The 13948-nt window shown below is 45.2% G+C and overlaps 1 protein-coding gene across 1 annotated transcript in view; it reads left to right on the forward strand.

Moving 5' to 3' along the window:
- The window catches only part of LOC136490849 (signal peptide peptidase-like 2), a 36493-nt gene extending 23077 nt beyond the window's left edge, over positions 1-13416 (forward strand). The window contains exons 7-14 of the mRNA XM_066487034.1: positions 29-63; positions 150-306; positions 1959-2012; positions 2113-2205; positions 10489-10628; positions 11088-11158; positions 12890-12973; positions 13053-13416. Coding sequence (XP_066343131.1) covers positions 29-63; positions 150-306; positions 1959-2012; positions 2113-2205; positions 10489-10628; positions 11088-11158; positions 12890-12973; positions 13053-13147 — 729 coding nt within the window. The 3' untranslated portion in view covers positions 13148-13416. The remainder of the gene's footprint in view (positions 1-28; positions 64-149; positions 307-1958; positions 2013-2112; positions 2206-10488; positions 10629-11087; positions 11159-12889; positions 12974-13052) is intronic.
- The last annotated feature ends 532 nt before the right edge of the window (positions 13417-13948 follow it).

Consider the following 13948-nt stretch of genomic DNA (forward strand, 5'->3'; position numbering starts at 1 on the left):
TGAGTTTAATGGTGATATTTTCTTGCAGGGTATGCATGTTTGCTTTGTCACACTTCTAGCTAGGTACCAAATATATCAATTTTGATAAAGCAATTCAGTCAATGCTCCCTTTATTTTTATACCATCATCCTATATACTTCATATAACAGGATTTTTAAGGACTGTGGACGAAAGACAGTACAACTCCCTTTTTTGGGAGAGATCTTGCTCTTATCTGTTGGAATTGTACCATTTTGTGTGGTGTTTGCAATTCTCTGGGCTGTGTATCGCCATGCTTCATTTGCTTGGATAGGCCAAGACGTTCTTGTAAGAAAATCTTAACTTACAACCTTTCTTGTGTTCTGTTCCTTTGTTCTGTTCTTTTCTCCTGGTGCTGCATGATAGTTTCCATACTTCTCTTCGGTGGCATGCATGGTTATTAAGGCGTTGCCTAGGCGATAAGGCATGCTGGAAATCTGGGCGTCCCTGTCACCATGGCCAAAAGTCAGCGAAAGAGAGGAAGGGAGAACAGAGGAAGAACGAGAGGGTAGAGGGCAAGCAAGGCCAAGAACCTGCAGCTGCTGCCGTCCTCGCTGTCTCTGGCGCCGGGGGCCAGCGCAGCACTTGCTGCAGTCAGCTGCAGCACAGCCGATCTGGAAGGGGACTACAGAAATGGTTGATTTGAGGGTGTAGAGCAGTGAGGAAGAAGCAGGAGGGAGAAGTTTTGGGCGGCGGTGTATCTGGAGAATGAGAGAGAGAAGCAAGCTGCACCAATGGAGGGAGGGAGCACTCACATGAGGCAGAGGGTGTCTGATGTATCCATGTATGTCACGACAGGGGAGGGTAACGTGGGCTGGCTGATGGGCTTGGGCGCCCTTCTTACTCCTTTTTTCCCCCTTTTTTTCTCAGCCACCCTGTTGTTTTGCAATTTGTTAAATTGGTATGGTGTCGCCTTTCCTCGCCTTATCACCGCCTAGGCGATTGAAAGGGGGTGGCTCACCACAGCTTGCCTTACCGCCTTAATAACTGTGGTGGCATGTGATGGACTGCAATGTACCATAAAGCAAAAGTTCATATTCAAATGGTGGAACGATATAAGATAGACGTTTTTTCTCAAACACCAGAGTCGTAAATAACGTATTGTCAGTTCTAAGGCCAATGGTAATCCATTTCTTGAATTGCCAGTTTAGTCAGATATGATATGATGAATTGATGAGGTTTTCATGTATAATTTTCATCATGCCAATGAGGTGGCTCCTTTCAAAATATTTTGTGTTCGAAGAACCTTGCCGCACGTATATATAAGAATGGGTTTGCATTTTCTACAAAATCCTATTATCCCCAAAGGTCAAATTACTTGATTGGTCACTACTGTATGAAACTATCATGTGCAATAAACATAAGCATGATGTTGTAATTCTAATGTGAATCTATATGAATCAGTTAGAGATTGCAGGTTGCTTAGGCATGTTGGTACAACATAACTTCCTTTCAAATGGCCCGCTGTGGGTGTCTATATGTACCTTTTGCCATGGAATACAACTCATATGTTGAGTTTCAAACATGGTATTCGTGTTGAAGACAAAATTCTAGCTTCTAACTCAAAATCTGCTGCCTTGATCCACCTTTGGTGTAATTTGCAAACCTCTTACTAAGAAATCCCAATATAATCTGTACATTAGATATGGAGATGCAAAGCAAAATGTTTCCACATTTGCTTGAATTAGGATGTAATACCTTATTTCAAAGCTGGATATCATGCATGTGTGAAAACTTAAGAGTATGTTATTTGAGTATTTTAAACTGTTGGATAGTTTGTCTAAAGAGGATGATCTCATTTGTGCTTACCCTCTATGGTTGGACCAGTTTAATAATTTTCATATTAAATGCTTGCTATTTTCAATTTGAAATCATACTGCTTTGACCATTGCAAAACTAACTACATGTTATTGGTCATGTTTTCTGCTTATTTCTCCCAGGGTATCTGCTTGATGATAACTGTGCTTCAGATGGCACGCTTACCAAATATCAAGGTATTGGCATGTCTATTGGCAACAGTTTGCTGATTTTTATCAAGTAAGAATTTTAGTGATCTTATCTGCACCATAAAAACCTCGAACTGTATTTTGGCAGGTTGCATCAGCACTTCTTAGTGCTGCATTTGTGTATGACATCTTTTGGGTGTTCATTTCACCTCTTATATTCAATGAAAGCGTCATGATTGCAGTAAGTGTATTGATCAATTCTTTCAATGAAGCTTCTCTAAATGGTGATTCTTTAGTACCACAGGTTGATATATAACATAGCTTTTGTGGTTAATTGATCAAATTGTCTTGCAATTTGCAACAAGATGGGAAGGCCTGTTCCTGTCAATCTCAGATGTTTAGGGTTTAGGGTACATTGCAGAAAGTACTCCAAAGTCCAAATGATAAAATATCATGTTCCTGTGTTAGTTCTTATTCACCATGGTCCATGGATTGCGATGTACAATCAAGCAAAAGTCCTTATTCTCAATTTGAAGTAAATGTTTTAGAGTTTCGACATCAATTATGAAAAAAGCCTGTCTTTGAGACAGCCTCAAAATCATATTTTATGAATTAAACTAGCATATAATTAGAGAATGTGTTTTTCAAATGTGTGCATAGGACATTGTCCAAAATGTAATCTGTCAACAATTTGGGAGTTGATATAATACAGTGTAGTGAAATTGCACTTCAGCAAAAACATGCACAATGGCACACTTTTAATGGCAGCATTAGATGCACCGGCCGCCTTATCTAGTTGTTTTTCCACCAAAGGTGATTTACTGGGGTTTGGAGCCCATTGGTGTCTCAAGTCAAATCTTCGCTTAGCGCAGAACTTGACCCGATGGTCATAGTTGAAACAGTAATAGCATCTCAATTTATTTGTGCAATCCCGGATAACGTGGCCATCACCCAAGCATTTATAACAGACACGACTATAAAGTCTAGGTCGGTAGTTTAAGTGTCCACCTTGATCTGAGACTCCCCCTAGTAAACAGACAGGCGACGCCGTGCTGGAGATGCTCACAGCCTTGGTGTTAATGAGAAGATCTCCTTTGAGATTTTGAAAGACCCTCTTGACTGAAATATCCATGTTGACATGATGACCACCAAGAATCCCCTTAGGAGTTGAATCTGAATGATGCTTGAGGCATGAAGGGATGGGGGAGGGTCCAGCCCAATCATTTTGTGAAGGTTGAGAGGAGCCAATCACAGATGGAGAACTATCAACAATAGGACAGAACATGATTCCAATCTTTATCACTGAGTGAAGTTCCTTGGGCTTGGATTTGAAAATGGGCGAATCTTGAACAAGCTTCTCATGGAAAACATAAAACAACCATTTTTGATGAATTCTTCTTCATGTTATGCTTGCCAATAATAGGTGACCAGCTTGCCTCTTCTTCGAGTTCCCATTTCTTTCTTTCTTTCTTTGACCCCATCTTCACCACCATCTCTCCATAAGTGAAAATAAACATCCAAATGATCTGTGGTGATTCTTTTTTTTAAAACAAAGGACTGTGGGGGAGATCCCCACAGTAGATTTTATAAATAATTTAAGCAACAGTCAAGATTACAAACCTGTTTTAACTGAAAGCATCTAGCCAAAAGCAAAAGGAAGACCTAAGGTCCTCCCTGAGTCTTAACAGATTGCAAATTACATTGATGCTTGAAATTTACAAGCCATAGAGAAGGAGTTGGGTCTCGACGCTGAAAAATCTTGTCGTTTCTAAGTTTCCAGAGCTCCCATGCTGCAATTAGGGATGCTTCGACGAAGAAGTCCAAAGCATGCACCTCATTGGCCCTCATCAATCTTTCAGCTAGTGGCAGGGAGACGTCCCAGGAGAAATTAATTGAGGTCCAACACTGACCCACAAACGGGCACGTAAAGAAAAGATGATCAATATCTTCATCAGCACCTTGGTTGCACATAACACAGAGTACATCATCTTGTATGTTCAGGTGCCTTATTCTTAACATCGTCTTCGTATTTAGTCGGTCCATCAACACTAGTCACGCAAAAAACTTCACACGAGGTGTGCACTGAGATTTCCAGAGTACCTTGAAGTAAGGAGTCGAAGCCATGCCACTGAAGACATGATTGTAGAACCGCCGTGATGAATATTGGGGTCCCCATAGCATTGTCCAGAAATCTACGGAGCTATCATCATATTCCAGGGTGACAAGGTGATTCTGTAGATCCATCATCTCCTCATAAGCCTGGGTTGATAGTGGAAGCACAAAAATGTCATCAAGGTCTTCATGCATCATTAATTCCTGTACCGAGATAGATTTGTTCCTGGCATACGAGTGGAGTCTTGGATATTGAGCAGACATGATCGAGTCTGACCATAGATCATCCCAGAAAGAAACTGTTGAGCCGTCTCCCAATGTGCAGCGTGCAACACCTCTGTAGATGGTGTTGAGACGCATGACGTCACGCCACCAGAAAGAACCCATTTCTCTGCATTCATGGGGCACTTTGCCAACATAATACTTATTCCAAACAAGCTTCACCCATGGAACATCCACTTTGTTATAAAACTTGTGGAGCTGTTTCAAGAGGAGAGCATCATTTTGCAAATGCAGATTGATCACATTCAAACCACCCTTGTCCTTAGGCCTCATGACAGTCGGCCACGCCACAAGGTTGCTTCCTCGCGTGGTGTCATCATTTCCCCTCCAGAGACACTGCTTACGGGCCCTGTCTATGTTGTCAATGAAGCCCTTTGGAACCTTGATAGTACAAAGAGTGTAGGTGACTATCGGCGTAATAGTTGAATTAACCATCTGCAGTCTACCTGAATAAGAGAGCCATGTGGAGCACGCTGACAGTCTTCTCTCAACCCGGTCCATGATTGGTGTAAGGTCCTCAATGCATGGCTTGGTGGTGCCCATCGGTAGCCCTAAATATGTGAATGGCAGTGATCCAACCTGACAGCCAAACGTATTGGCAAGATGCTGCATTCTATCATGGCTGACATTAATTGGTAGGATCTGTGACTTGTTGTAGTTGACCCTAAGACCCGAAGCAGTCTCAAAGCTGTTGAGTAATGCTTTCAGGAAGAACAATTGACGCGCATCAGCCTGAAGAATGAGGAGGGTATCGTCGGCATACTGGACTATGGGGAATTCACCATTTTCACAAGGGATGGGTGCTGTCAGTAGTGCAAGTGCCGACGCCCTGTTGACGAGATACTGAAGAAGTTCAGCTGCAATGACAAATAACAAGGGGGATAGTGGATCTCCCTGCCTGACACCCCTCTTGCATTTGAAGAATTTGCCCGGGACACCGTTTAGGAGCAGTGCAGACGATCCCAACGATAAGATACAGTGGATCCAAGATATCCATCTATCTGGGAAGCCCAAATGCTGCAACATCAGTAGGATAGTAGAGTGCTCAACTGTATCAAACGCCTTTTCGAAATCCAGTTTGAGAATTATAGCCTCCCTTCTTGAGTGATGACATTGGTGAATATATTCAAAGCTCCAGGCTAGACAATCTTGAATGGAACGCGAACGAATGAAACCATATTGGTTACAATGAATGAGTTTGAGAATGACATTCTGTAGTCTGTCCGCCAGGATTTTTGTCAACAGCTTCAGACTAATATTCAGCAATGAGATTGGCCTAAAGTCATTGACTGTCTCTGGGTTACTGGTCTTGGGCACAAGGGTGATGTAGGAGCTGTTGATACACTCTAGGTTCACTGTGCCATTATAGAACTCATCACAGAGGGAATAGAAATCTTGCTTAATAATCTGCCAATACCTTTTCATGAACATGCCATTAAAACCGTCAGGACCCGGGGCTTTATCGATTGGCATGCGTTTGACGACAGAATCAATCTCCTCATGTTCAAACGGTAACACCAACTCATCTAGATCAGGTACCGCAGTGATAAGCAACTACAGATCAAAGATCATGACCGGGCTGGTGGTTACACCCATGCGCTTTCTGAAAGAATTCCAGAGCAGCCCCGCTTTGCCTTCATGGTCGTGGACCCAAAGACCTTGCTCATTGAGGAGTTGGGGAATGGAGTTTTGCCTATGCGAGATTGTTGCCATCGCGTGGAAAAATTTGGTGCATTCATCCCCAAACTTAACTCTATTCAGTGTATATCTCTTTCTCCAGCCAAAGGGCGCCTAGCTCAAACGGTTAGGTGACCCGGCGGCACTCCTCAGGTCCTGGGTTCGACTCTCCGTGGGAGCGAATTTCAGGCTAAGGTTAAAAAAATCCCCTCGTCCGTCCCCATAACCAAAGCACTGGGGGGGGCACCGGCCCAATTCTCACTTGGGCGACGGAAAGCCACCGTGTAAGGGTGGGGGCGGGGGTTCGGGGGTTTTCTCGGCCGGGTGAGAAGGTCCTTCTTATTTGTAATGCTGCGGAGGCAATCTTAACCCCCCCCCCCCCCCCCGGTCGAGTTTTTTTTTCTCTCTTTCTCCAGTAGACATTCTTATAATGCAGCAGAGTAGCAAGCTGATTTTTTATCATGATCCAAAGATTGAGTTCTGGATTATAGAGAAACCTTCTATCTTCCAGAGCATCAAGGAAAAGAATGACCTTGTTACAGTTGGCGATCAAGAGGGATAGGTTGGATAGTCCTCGGCTCCAGGTCTTCAAGGCACTGCGCAAAGCCTTTAATTTGGAGGAAATAGTTCTAGATGCCGATGACTGTTGCTGTGAAATAGTCCACTGATTTTGAACTGTGTCAAGAAAACCTGCATGCTCCAACCAAAAATTTTCAAAACGAAAAATGTTGGAGCGAGGTATGTTGGTGCCAATTGCCACTTTGCAAGGGATGTGATCAGAGGTTATCTTGGCCATCGGTAGAACTTCAGTATTAGGATAGTCGAGTGTCCAGTTTGGCGAAGTAAAAAACCAGTCAAGCTGCTCTAGGAGAGGGTCTTGCTGCATATTACTCCAGGTGAAGGCCCTCCCTTTCAATTGAAGTTCAATTAAGCCCAGATGTCCAATAGCATCATTGAAGATCAGGGTATCAGATAGGTTTCCTCCCGGCTTGTTGCGGTTCTGGAGGGATCTATAGAAATTGAAGTCACCAAGGAAGAGCCAGATATCCGAATCTGTGATAAGATGGCCCCTGAACCAATTGATAAATTCTGACCTATCTGGTTCGGTGCAAGGTCCATAGACCGTGGTGAGACGCCAGGTGTCCATGTTATGTACTGAGGTGAAAGAGAGGGTGATGCCAAACTGCTTTTTGTCAAGGACCTGCCCTCTGAAAATAGAGCTATTCCAGCCCACTAGAATGCCACCCGAAGCCCCCATCGAAGGCACAAAATCAAAAGAATCAAAACGCTTGGGAGCAAGTTTTCTGATGAAAGCATGATCAAAATGTTCTTTTTTCGTCTCGGGGAGGCAAAAGATTGAGCACACACTTTCTTCAATCTTATCTCGTACTGCGTCCCACTTACCAGTTGCATTGATACCTCTTATGTTCCAACATAGAATTTGCCATCTTCTACTACTCATTGAAACAAGGATGGTTGTATGACAGAACTGCGATGGCTAGCACACGCAGATAACACATAGTTATGATGCAGCAGTAGGATTGGGCATAAGACAGTGAGCAATAACTCAACTGTTGATGGGATAAACGATCACAAAGTTTAACAGGTTCGACATCACAATGCAGATTAAGCAACTTAAAGTTTGAGACACAAATGACCCAACAAAAGGTAGAGGGAGACGCCGCTCCAGTGTAGAGACTAAAGCGACTATTCATTGATAACGGTGCTGGAAGAAGCAGGCGCTTGCATAAGCACGTCTTCAGAAAGCTCCGCAGGAGCTATTCCACAATCTATTCCCCAACTCTGGAGGATCTCCAGCGGGATTGGCCCAGCTTGCCCTGTAGCTTCATCAATTAAGACCACTGCAGGTTTCTTCCTCTTCTTTGATGGCTCTCCATCAAGTCTGACTGTGCGGAAGTGGAATCCTTCCTTTGCATTGTTTAGTCTGGTGCTGCGTCTAACTGAGCTTTCAACCAAAGGCGTGGATGAGTTGCCAGGGGCGGGCAGAGACAGTGTCTTCCTGCTGCGGCCTCGCTTTGCCTGTTGGCCTACACTGGTTGGTGGGCTGGGCTGAGCTTGGGTAGCTTCAAATTCAAAATTTCCTGGGCTAGAGCCGGTTGGGCTTTGCTTCATCGCTTGCTCATGCAGTTGCTCTGTTTCCTTATCTTCTTTGTGCCCCAACATGTTGCCATTCTTGGGCTTAGGACGCCTCTTGTAAACTCGAGTGATTGGGCTGGGCCAGGATGCCTGAGCGTCGAGTAAGGTGCTAGCCGAGCTCTGGAGGGATCCCTGCTGATCATGATCCTCTGTCCCTTGATATTCAATGCTCCCGCAAACAAACTGCAGTGCCAGCGCTGCTCCAGTAGGCTTCCATGGCACAATTTCCATTCCATTGGGGATGTGAACCTTCTCTTGGTTTGCAAACAGAGTGGAGGTGTCAATGACAATTGGCTTGAAGAAGTCTGGGGCTTGCATCTGCTGCTGGCCTTGACTAGAGCTGCTAGCACCAGGAGCAAAAATGCCCCTGAGGGTGAAACCAGGGATGGGCATGAGGTGGCCAGAGCAACCCCTGTTTGCAGCCCTGTGCTCTGACAATAGTGAGGTTGCATCACTTGACGAGGAACTATCATCATCGGAGTTAACAGTGACGTCAATTGGAATGTCAGACCCTTCTCCACGCAGGAACCTCAGAGATGAACCAGAGAGCTCCAAGTTGATGACATCTTGAGGATTTAGTGGGTGGTGCAGGGGCTGACCCTGTGCTCCCGCAATCACATTCCCCTCTGTCGGTTGCTGCTGCTGAACTGCATTGGGGTTGACATTAATGTTTGCTGGCTCCCAAGCTGGCCAGTCAGCAATGTTGGCTGCCGGTGCAACATCACCATGTTGAGGATGGACTGCCTGCTGAACCGGGTTAGGGTGTGCATTGCCACCGTGCGCTCCATGAGCAACGTCTGCACCTTGATGCTCACCTTCCCAGTTTGGGAACACCGGGTTGGCTCCCATGACAGGTGGTCCAAACTCTGGGTGAGGCTCGCTGTCGAATGGGACTGGATCCTCTTCGCCTTGGAATACATCTGGGAAGTTCCCGTTCAAGATATACACTGGCACTGACCATGATCTGCCTAAGCCGCCCATGATTGATCCTCTGGACACAACAAGACTGCGAGGAATTCTGTTCGGACTGAGCAGGAGAACACGAGCCAGGAGTCTAGATTTATTGTCATTGGTATACCAGGCAAGCACACGGCCATAAGGTGCTACTGCAGCTTTGACAAAAACATCTTTCTGAAAATCAAGTGGGAAGGCAAGGAACATGATCCAAGCTAATCTGGTATAGGAGCAGAATCTACTATTGATGCCTTCATCATGGTTCACAACATGCACGACATGGTTGTTGAAATGCATTGGACTGTTGCGCACAAGCTGATCTCTCTGAAGAAGAGCTCGAACCAGAAAACCCACATCCTTGGAAGCAACTGAGAAGCAAAAATGACGATCTTGCAGATACGTGGCATGAAAACTAGCCGGAGTGCCTCCGAGACAACAGTGAAGCGCCATGCTGACAGACTCTTCAGTCAGTCTGAAGAGATAGCGGCATAAGATGGCGACCAGGAAGAAAGATCCCTTCAGCGAGGACGAAGGATGGTGAACAGAAGAGGCAAACTTTCGGAACACATTAGCCTCAAAGCGCTTACCGACTGAGAAATCCCAGTTACGGACCAGCTTGGCAGGGTGCACATCCTCTTCAAGTTCCACAAGAGCACCAGGGGAGCTAATCCGGCGATTCATCAAGAACAAAATCCAAGAAGAACACAACCAGGGATGGGGGGACGAGGCAATAGCAGAGCACAGAGGTTGGGCACGACAAGGGGAGCAGCAGCGGAGGAGGAGAGGAGAGCAAAGATGCTTACAAAAAAATCCATTGGGGGTGGCGAGTGGGTACTCATCAGCGTCGCGTTGCACCGACCAGTCCCATCCCTGGTTGACCCTCAGCAGCAGCGTGGTGGCAAGAGCGAAGGCCCCTCGCTGGTTGGGGCGGCCTGTGCGCCGTGGGCGAGCCGTGCATGGTCATCCACAGAGGTGGCGCGGTCGAGCAAGAGGTAGACGTCGCGGGGTGGTCAGTGGCGAGGAGCAGCTGCTGGAGTTGGTCGGCGTCACCCGCAGATCCTGTTAGGAGGAATGCGAGCGTGGGCGGGGCTGGTCCCGCGGAGGCGACACCCCGAAATTTCAGTATCCTTAGAAAGCTCTGTTTTGGTTTAGAGTATGCTTGCTTTTGACTGGTTATATGTGTGCATAATATAATTGCGTAGATATCACCTGTCCATTCATCTAATTATCAACTTAATTACCTATACAGTGATTGTGATCAGCCAACATTTGCTATACCTTCTACCCATTGAGTCCTCTGATTATTTTTGTTGTATTTATGCTTGCTTTGGAAATTACTCAGGTTGCTCGAGGTGATAACACTGGGGAATCAATTCCTATGCTCCTAAGGATACCCCGCTTCTTCGATCCATGGGGTGGCTATGATATGATAGGCTTTGGTGACATTATCTTCCCTGGATTGCTTGTTGCATTCAGCTATAGGTATGCGATTTTGCCATATACATTATTTACTTGTGATCCATTAGTTCCACTAAGGCTGCACGTATAGAACAATATAGTTGAGCGCTAGTAGTCTATCACAGCCGGACCCTGATTGTTTCCTGCTAAATGCAATGTTGATGTTAAGAAGCATAGTTGAGCATTCAAATTAATTTATCGGTTACAACACCTAGGATTTTAAGGGAAGCATAGCTAAACTAAATTCAGGATTAGTAGATGACTTTTCTTTATTTTCTTATATGGATTTGTCTTTTCCAGTTTTAGGAAATGTGTGGAATACTACTCTAATGAACTGTCATTATGCTTGTAACGTGGGGTTAGTGAGTTTTGCCTTCAGTGTAGTAATTGTTCACCAAACTTGTAATGTCTACCTTTTTTATTTTCTTTTTGGTATTTGTAGTTATTTCCATCATTCACATTCCTTTGATATATGCTGAACAGATTTGACAGAGCAACCAGAAAGGGTGTCTTGAATGGATATTTTCTGTGGCTAATTGTGGGATATGCAGTTGGTATGTGCTTGTATTTGAGATAATTTCTGTGTTATTTTTCTATTGTGGTATAGCTTATGTTCCTTATTCAACTATGCAATTTGCTGCAACAATTATTTTTTAATGATCTTCATGATGGTGGATTATATTCTGGTTCCAGCAAAAGAATGAATTTTGATTAATGGCCAAGTCTCCAAAAACCATGTTAGGATCAGTTCAAACCATATTATTTGTAGATTGGAACAAACTATACCTCCTGCTCTAATGGAATACTACTGTTTAGGTTCAAGTATGGCAAAGGGGCAAAGGGCTACCAATACTTGAACCTAATATTATTGGTAGCCCTTTGCCCCTTTCAAAAATATTGTTGGTAGGAATAGGATCAGTTCAGTTCATATATTATTTGTAGCTCTTTTCAGTTTAATTTGTATTGGGACAAATAATCTCCTCCAGATCTAAAGGAATACTACTATTTAGTAGGGATGCAAGCGGTGTGGGCCTGCAGGCCCGCTTTGCCCGCCCCGCAGGAAAGACCTATTGGGCAAATGCAGCCACCCAGCTTAGTTATTGCTGTTTGGAGCAGGCTGACCTGCAAAGCCCAGTGGGTGATCAGTGGTGTCATGAAACCCCGCTTATACCTGTAAGGCCTGCTTCAAGCCTGTGCCAGAACGCTACGCTGGTCGAGGATGAGCAACGCCACCTGCAGGCTGGTCGTATTTGGTGCGGACGTTGTCCTTTGCGGTGAACTCGTCGAGATAAAACTTGACGGAGGTGGACTGGATGAGCCGGAGGATGGTGACGGCGAGCGACAACGCGAGTACAGGCAGAGTTGCCACGGTTCATAGCGGTGGCGGTGGTGCGTGGTGCGGGGACGCCATGGAGGTGCGCGGAAGAAGGCGGAGTGGTATGAGGACACGTGGTGCGCCTTGCCGCGGCAGCCCAAGAAGAACACATGGGTGGCCTCCCTGTGCGGCAGCAGGGCAGAGCAGCTCGTGCAGGTAGCGCCTTTGCCCGCTCGGGGTCGGCGGCAGCGAGCTATTGCGGCAGCATGAGGTACTTGTCTATGACGATGGAGTTGCTGTCCTGCTGAGGCGGCGGCGCCGGTGCCTGTGTCCATGTCAGGGGGTTCCACTTGTTGCTCCTTGCAGATGGACGTAGCGGGCTCCAAAGGCTCCTCCAAGCCTGCTAAGTAAATTCCTGCCAGGGCTACTGGATTGACGCTATCAGCTGCGCATGCAGTAGCGGCTGCAAAACCTGCAAACTGACGAAGCCAACATTATGGGTAGCCCTTCCAAAAATATTGTCAGCAAGTCTGAGTCAAACCTTAAGTTTTAATATGTAACTGAAAATTAGATAACAAAATTGAAATTTTCCAAGTTTCTTGACATGTGGGTGACTTATGAGTGCCTTAAATAAATGTTTAGGAGCTCCTAGTTAAACATTTTTTCCTTGAATCAACAGGAACTGCCTATTGCTATACTAATGTTTTGGTTAACATTTGATCCAGAGCCACTAGGCGTTTTAGTCACCATGTCATTAATTGTTTCCTTGTTGGGCATTTTGTATGGAAGTTCATATGGCATTTTGTTCTAGACAACCTTTTTTCTGACCTTCTCTGTAGCCAGCACAAACTAAATTCATGTTGCAATAGGTGCACTGTGACCAGAACATGCTATTTGACTATAGAGAAATAGTTGTATTGTTGCAAAGAATACATGGTGAGATAGTACCATTTACATCTCCCCCATGCAGGCCTTTTCATAACGTATCTTGCACTGTTCCTGATGGACGGGCAGGGTCAACCTGCGTTGTTGTACCTTGTGCCATGTACATTGGGTAAGTATGGACGGTTTCCACAATCCTAGTTTCATTCAACTCTACATTGTGTTTAATGATGCATCATTTTTTATGCCAGGGGTTATTGTTATTCTTGGTTGGTTAAGAGGCGAGCTTCATGAATTATGGAACTACGGAAAAAGTCGAGCAGAAAATTTGGTCAACGAACCATGACAATAAAATCCAGGGAAGATTGGTATGTGAACACATGTAGCATCCATTGAAGTGATTAAATCGATGGGTTGACGAACACAATTACCTGGGCCAAATGGTTTATGATGTATTTTCTATTCTTCATCGTAGTAGATAGTTTTAGGATGTTTATACGAGGCACGGTGTATTGGAAGATTTATGTTCATTACATTATTTCAAAAAGGATGATATTATGTGTTCCAGAAAAAAAAAAAGAGGATGATATTCATATAAGATTTAATCATGGACAAGCTTCGGATCTGAGTCGCTTGAATTTTGGACCACAGCTTATAACGGACCAAAAGAATAGAAGCGTGTCCAATTGTAAAACTGACAAACTGGACCCATCGACTGACCTTTCCCGCCTCCCGTCCTGCGCTGAACCTAAAAACACTTCATCGATCAGGTTATAGACACCCAAACACAATTCCGGCCATTGGCATCGGCACCGGAGGCAGGGGCGGAGATAGGGGGCAGGCCCCCCGCCAACATTGGGTGTGTTCGTTGGTCTGGTAAAACTAGACTAGCCGGCTGATCCTTCTTAGCGAACACTGTTTATTAACCAGTTGCTATAGTGTTTCTCTCTCATAAAACCAGCCAAGTTTCAGACCAGCGAACGGGCTCAATATTATATGGTCTTTATTACGATAATGACACATACTGATATTGGACGGAAGGACGCCTCCGCACATTTCCGCTCATTCCTCCCACGCCCTTCCTCCACCGTGGCATCTCCGCACCCATACCGCAACGCTCCTTTGCCAAGCCGCGCCCCCACCCTCA

The sequence above is a fragment of the Miscanthus floridulus genome, chromosome 11, assembly GCF_019320115.1.
Source record: "Miscanthus floridulus cultivar M001 chromosome 11, ASM1932011v1, whole genome shotgun sequence".
In the NCBI taxonomy this organism is placed as follows: domain Eukaryota; kingdom Viridiplantae; phylum Streptophyta; class Magnoliopsida; order Poales; family Poaceae; genus Miscanthus; species Miscanthus floridulus.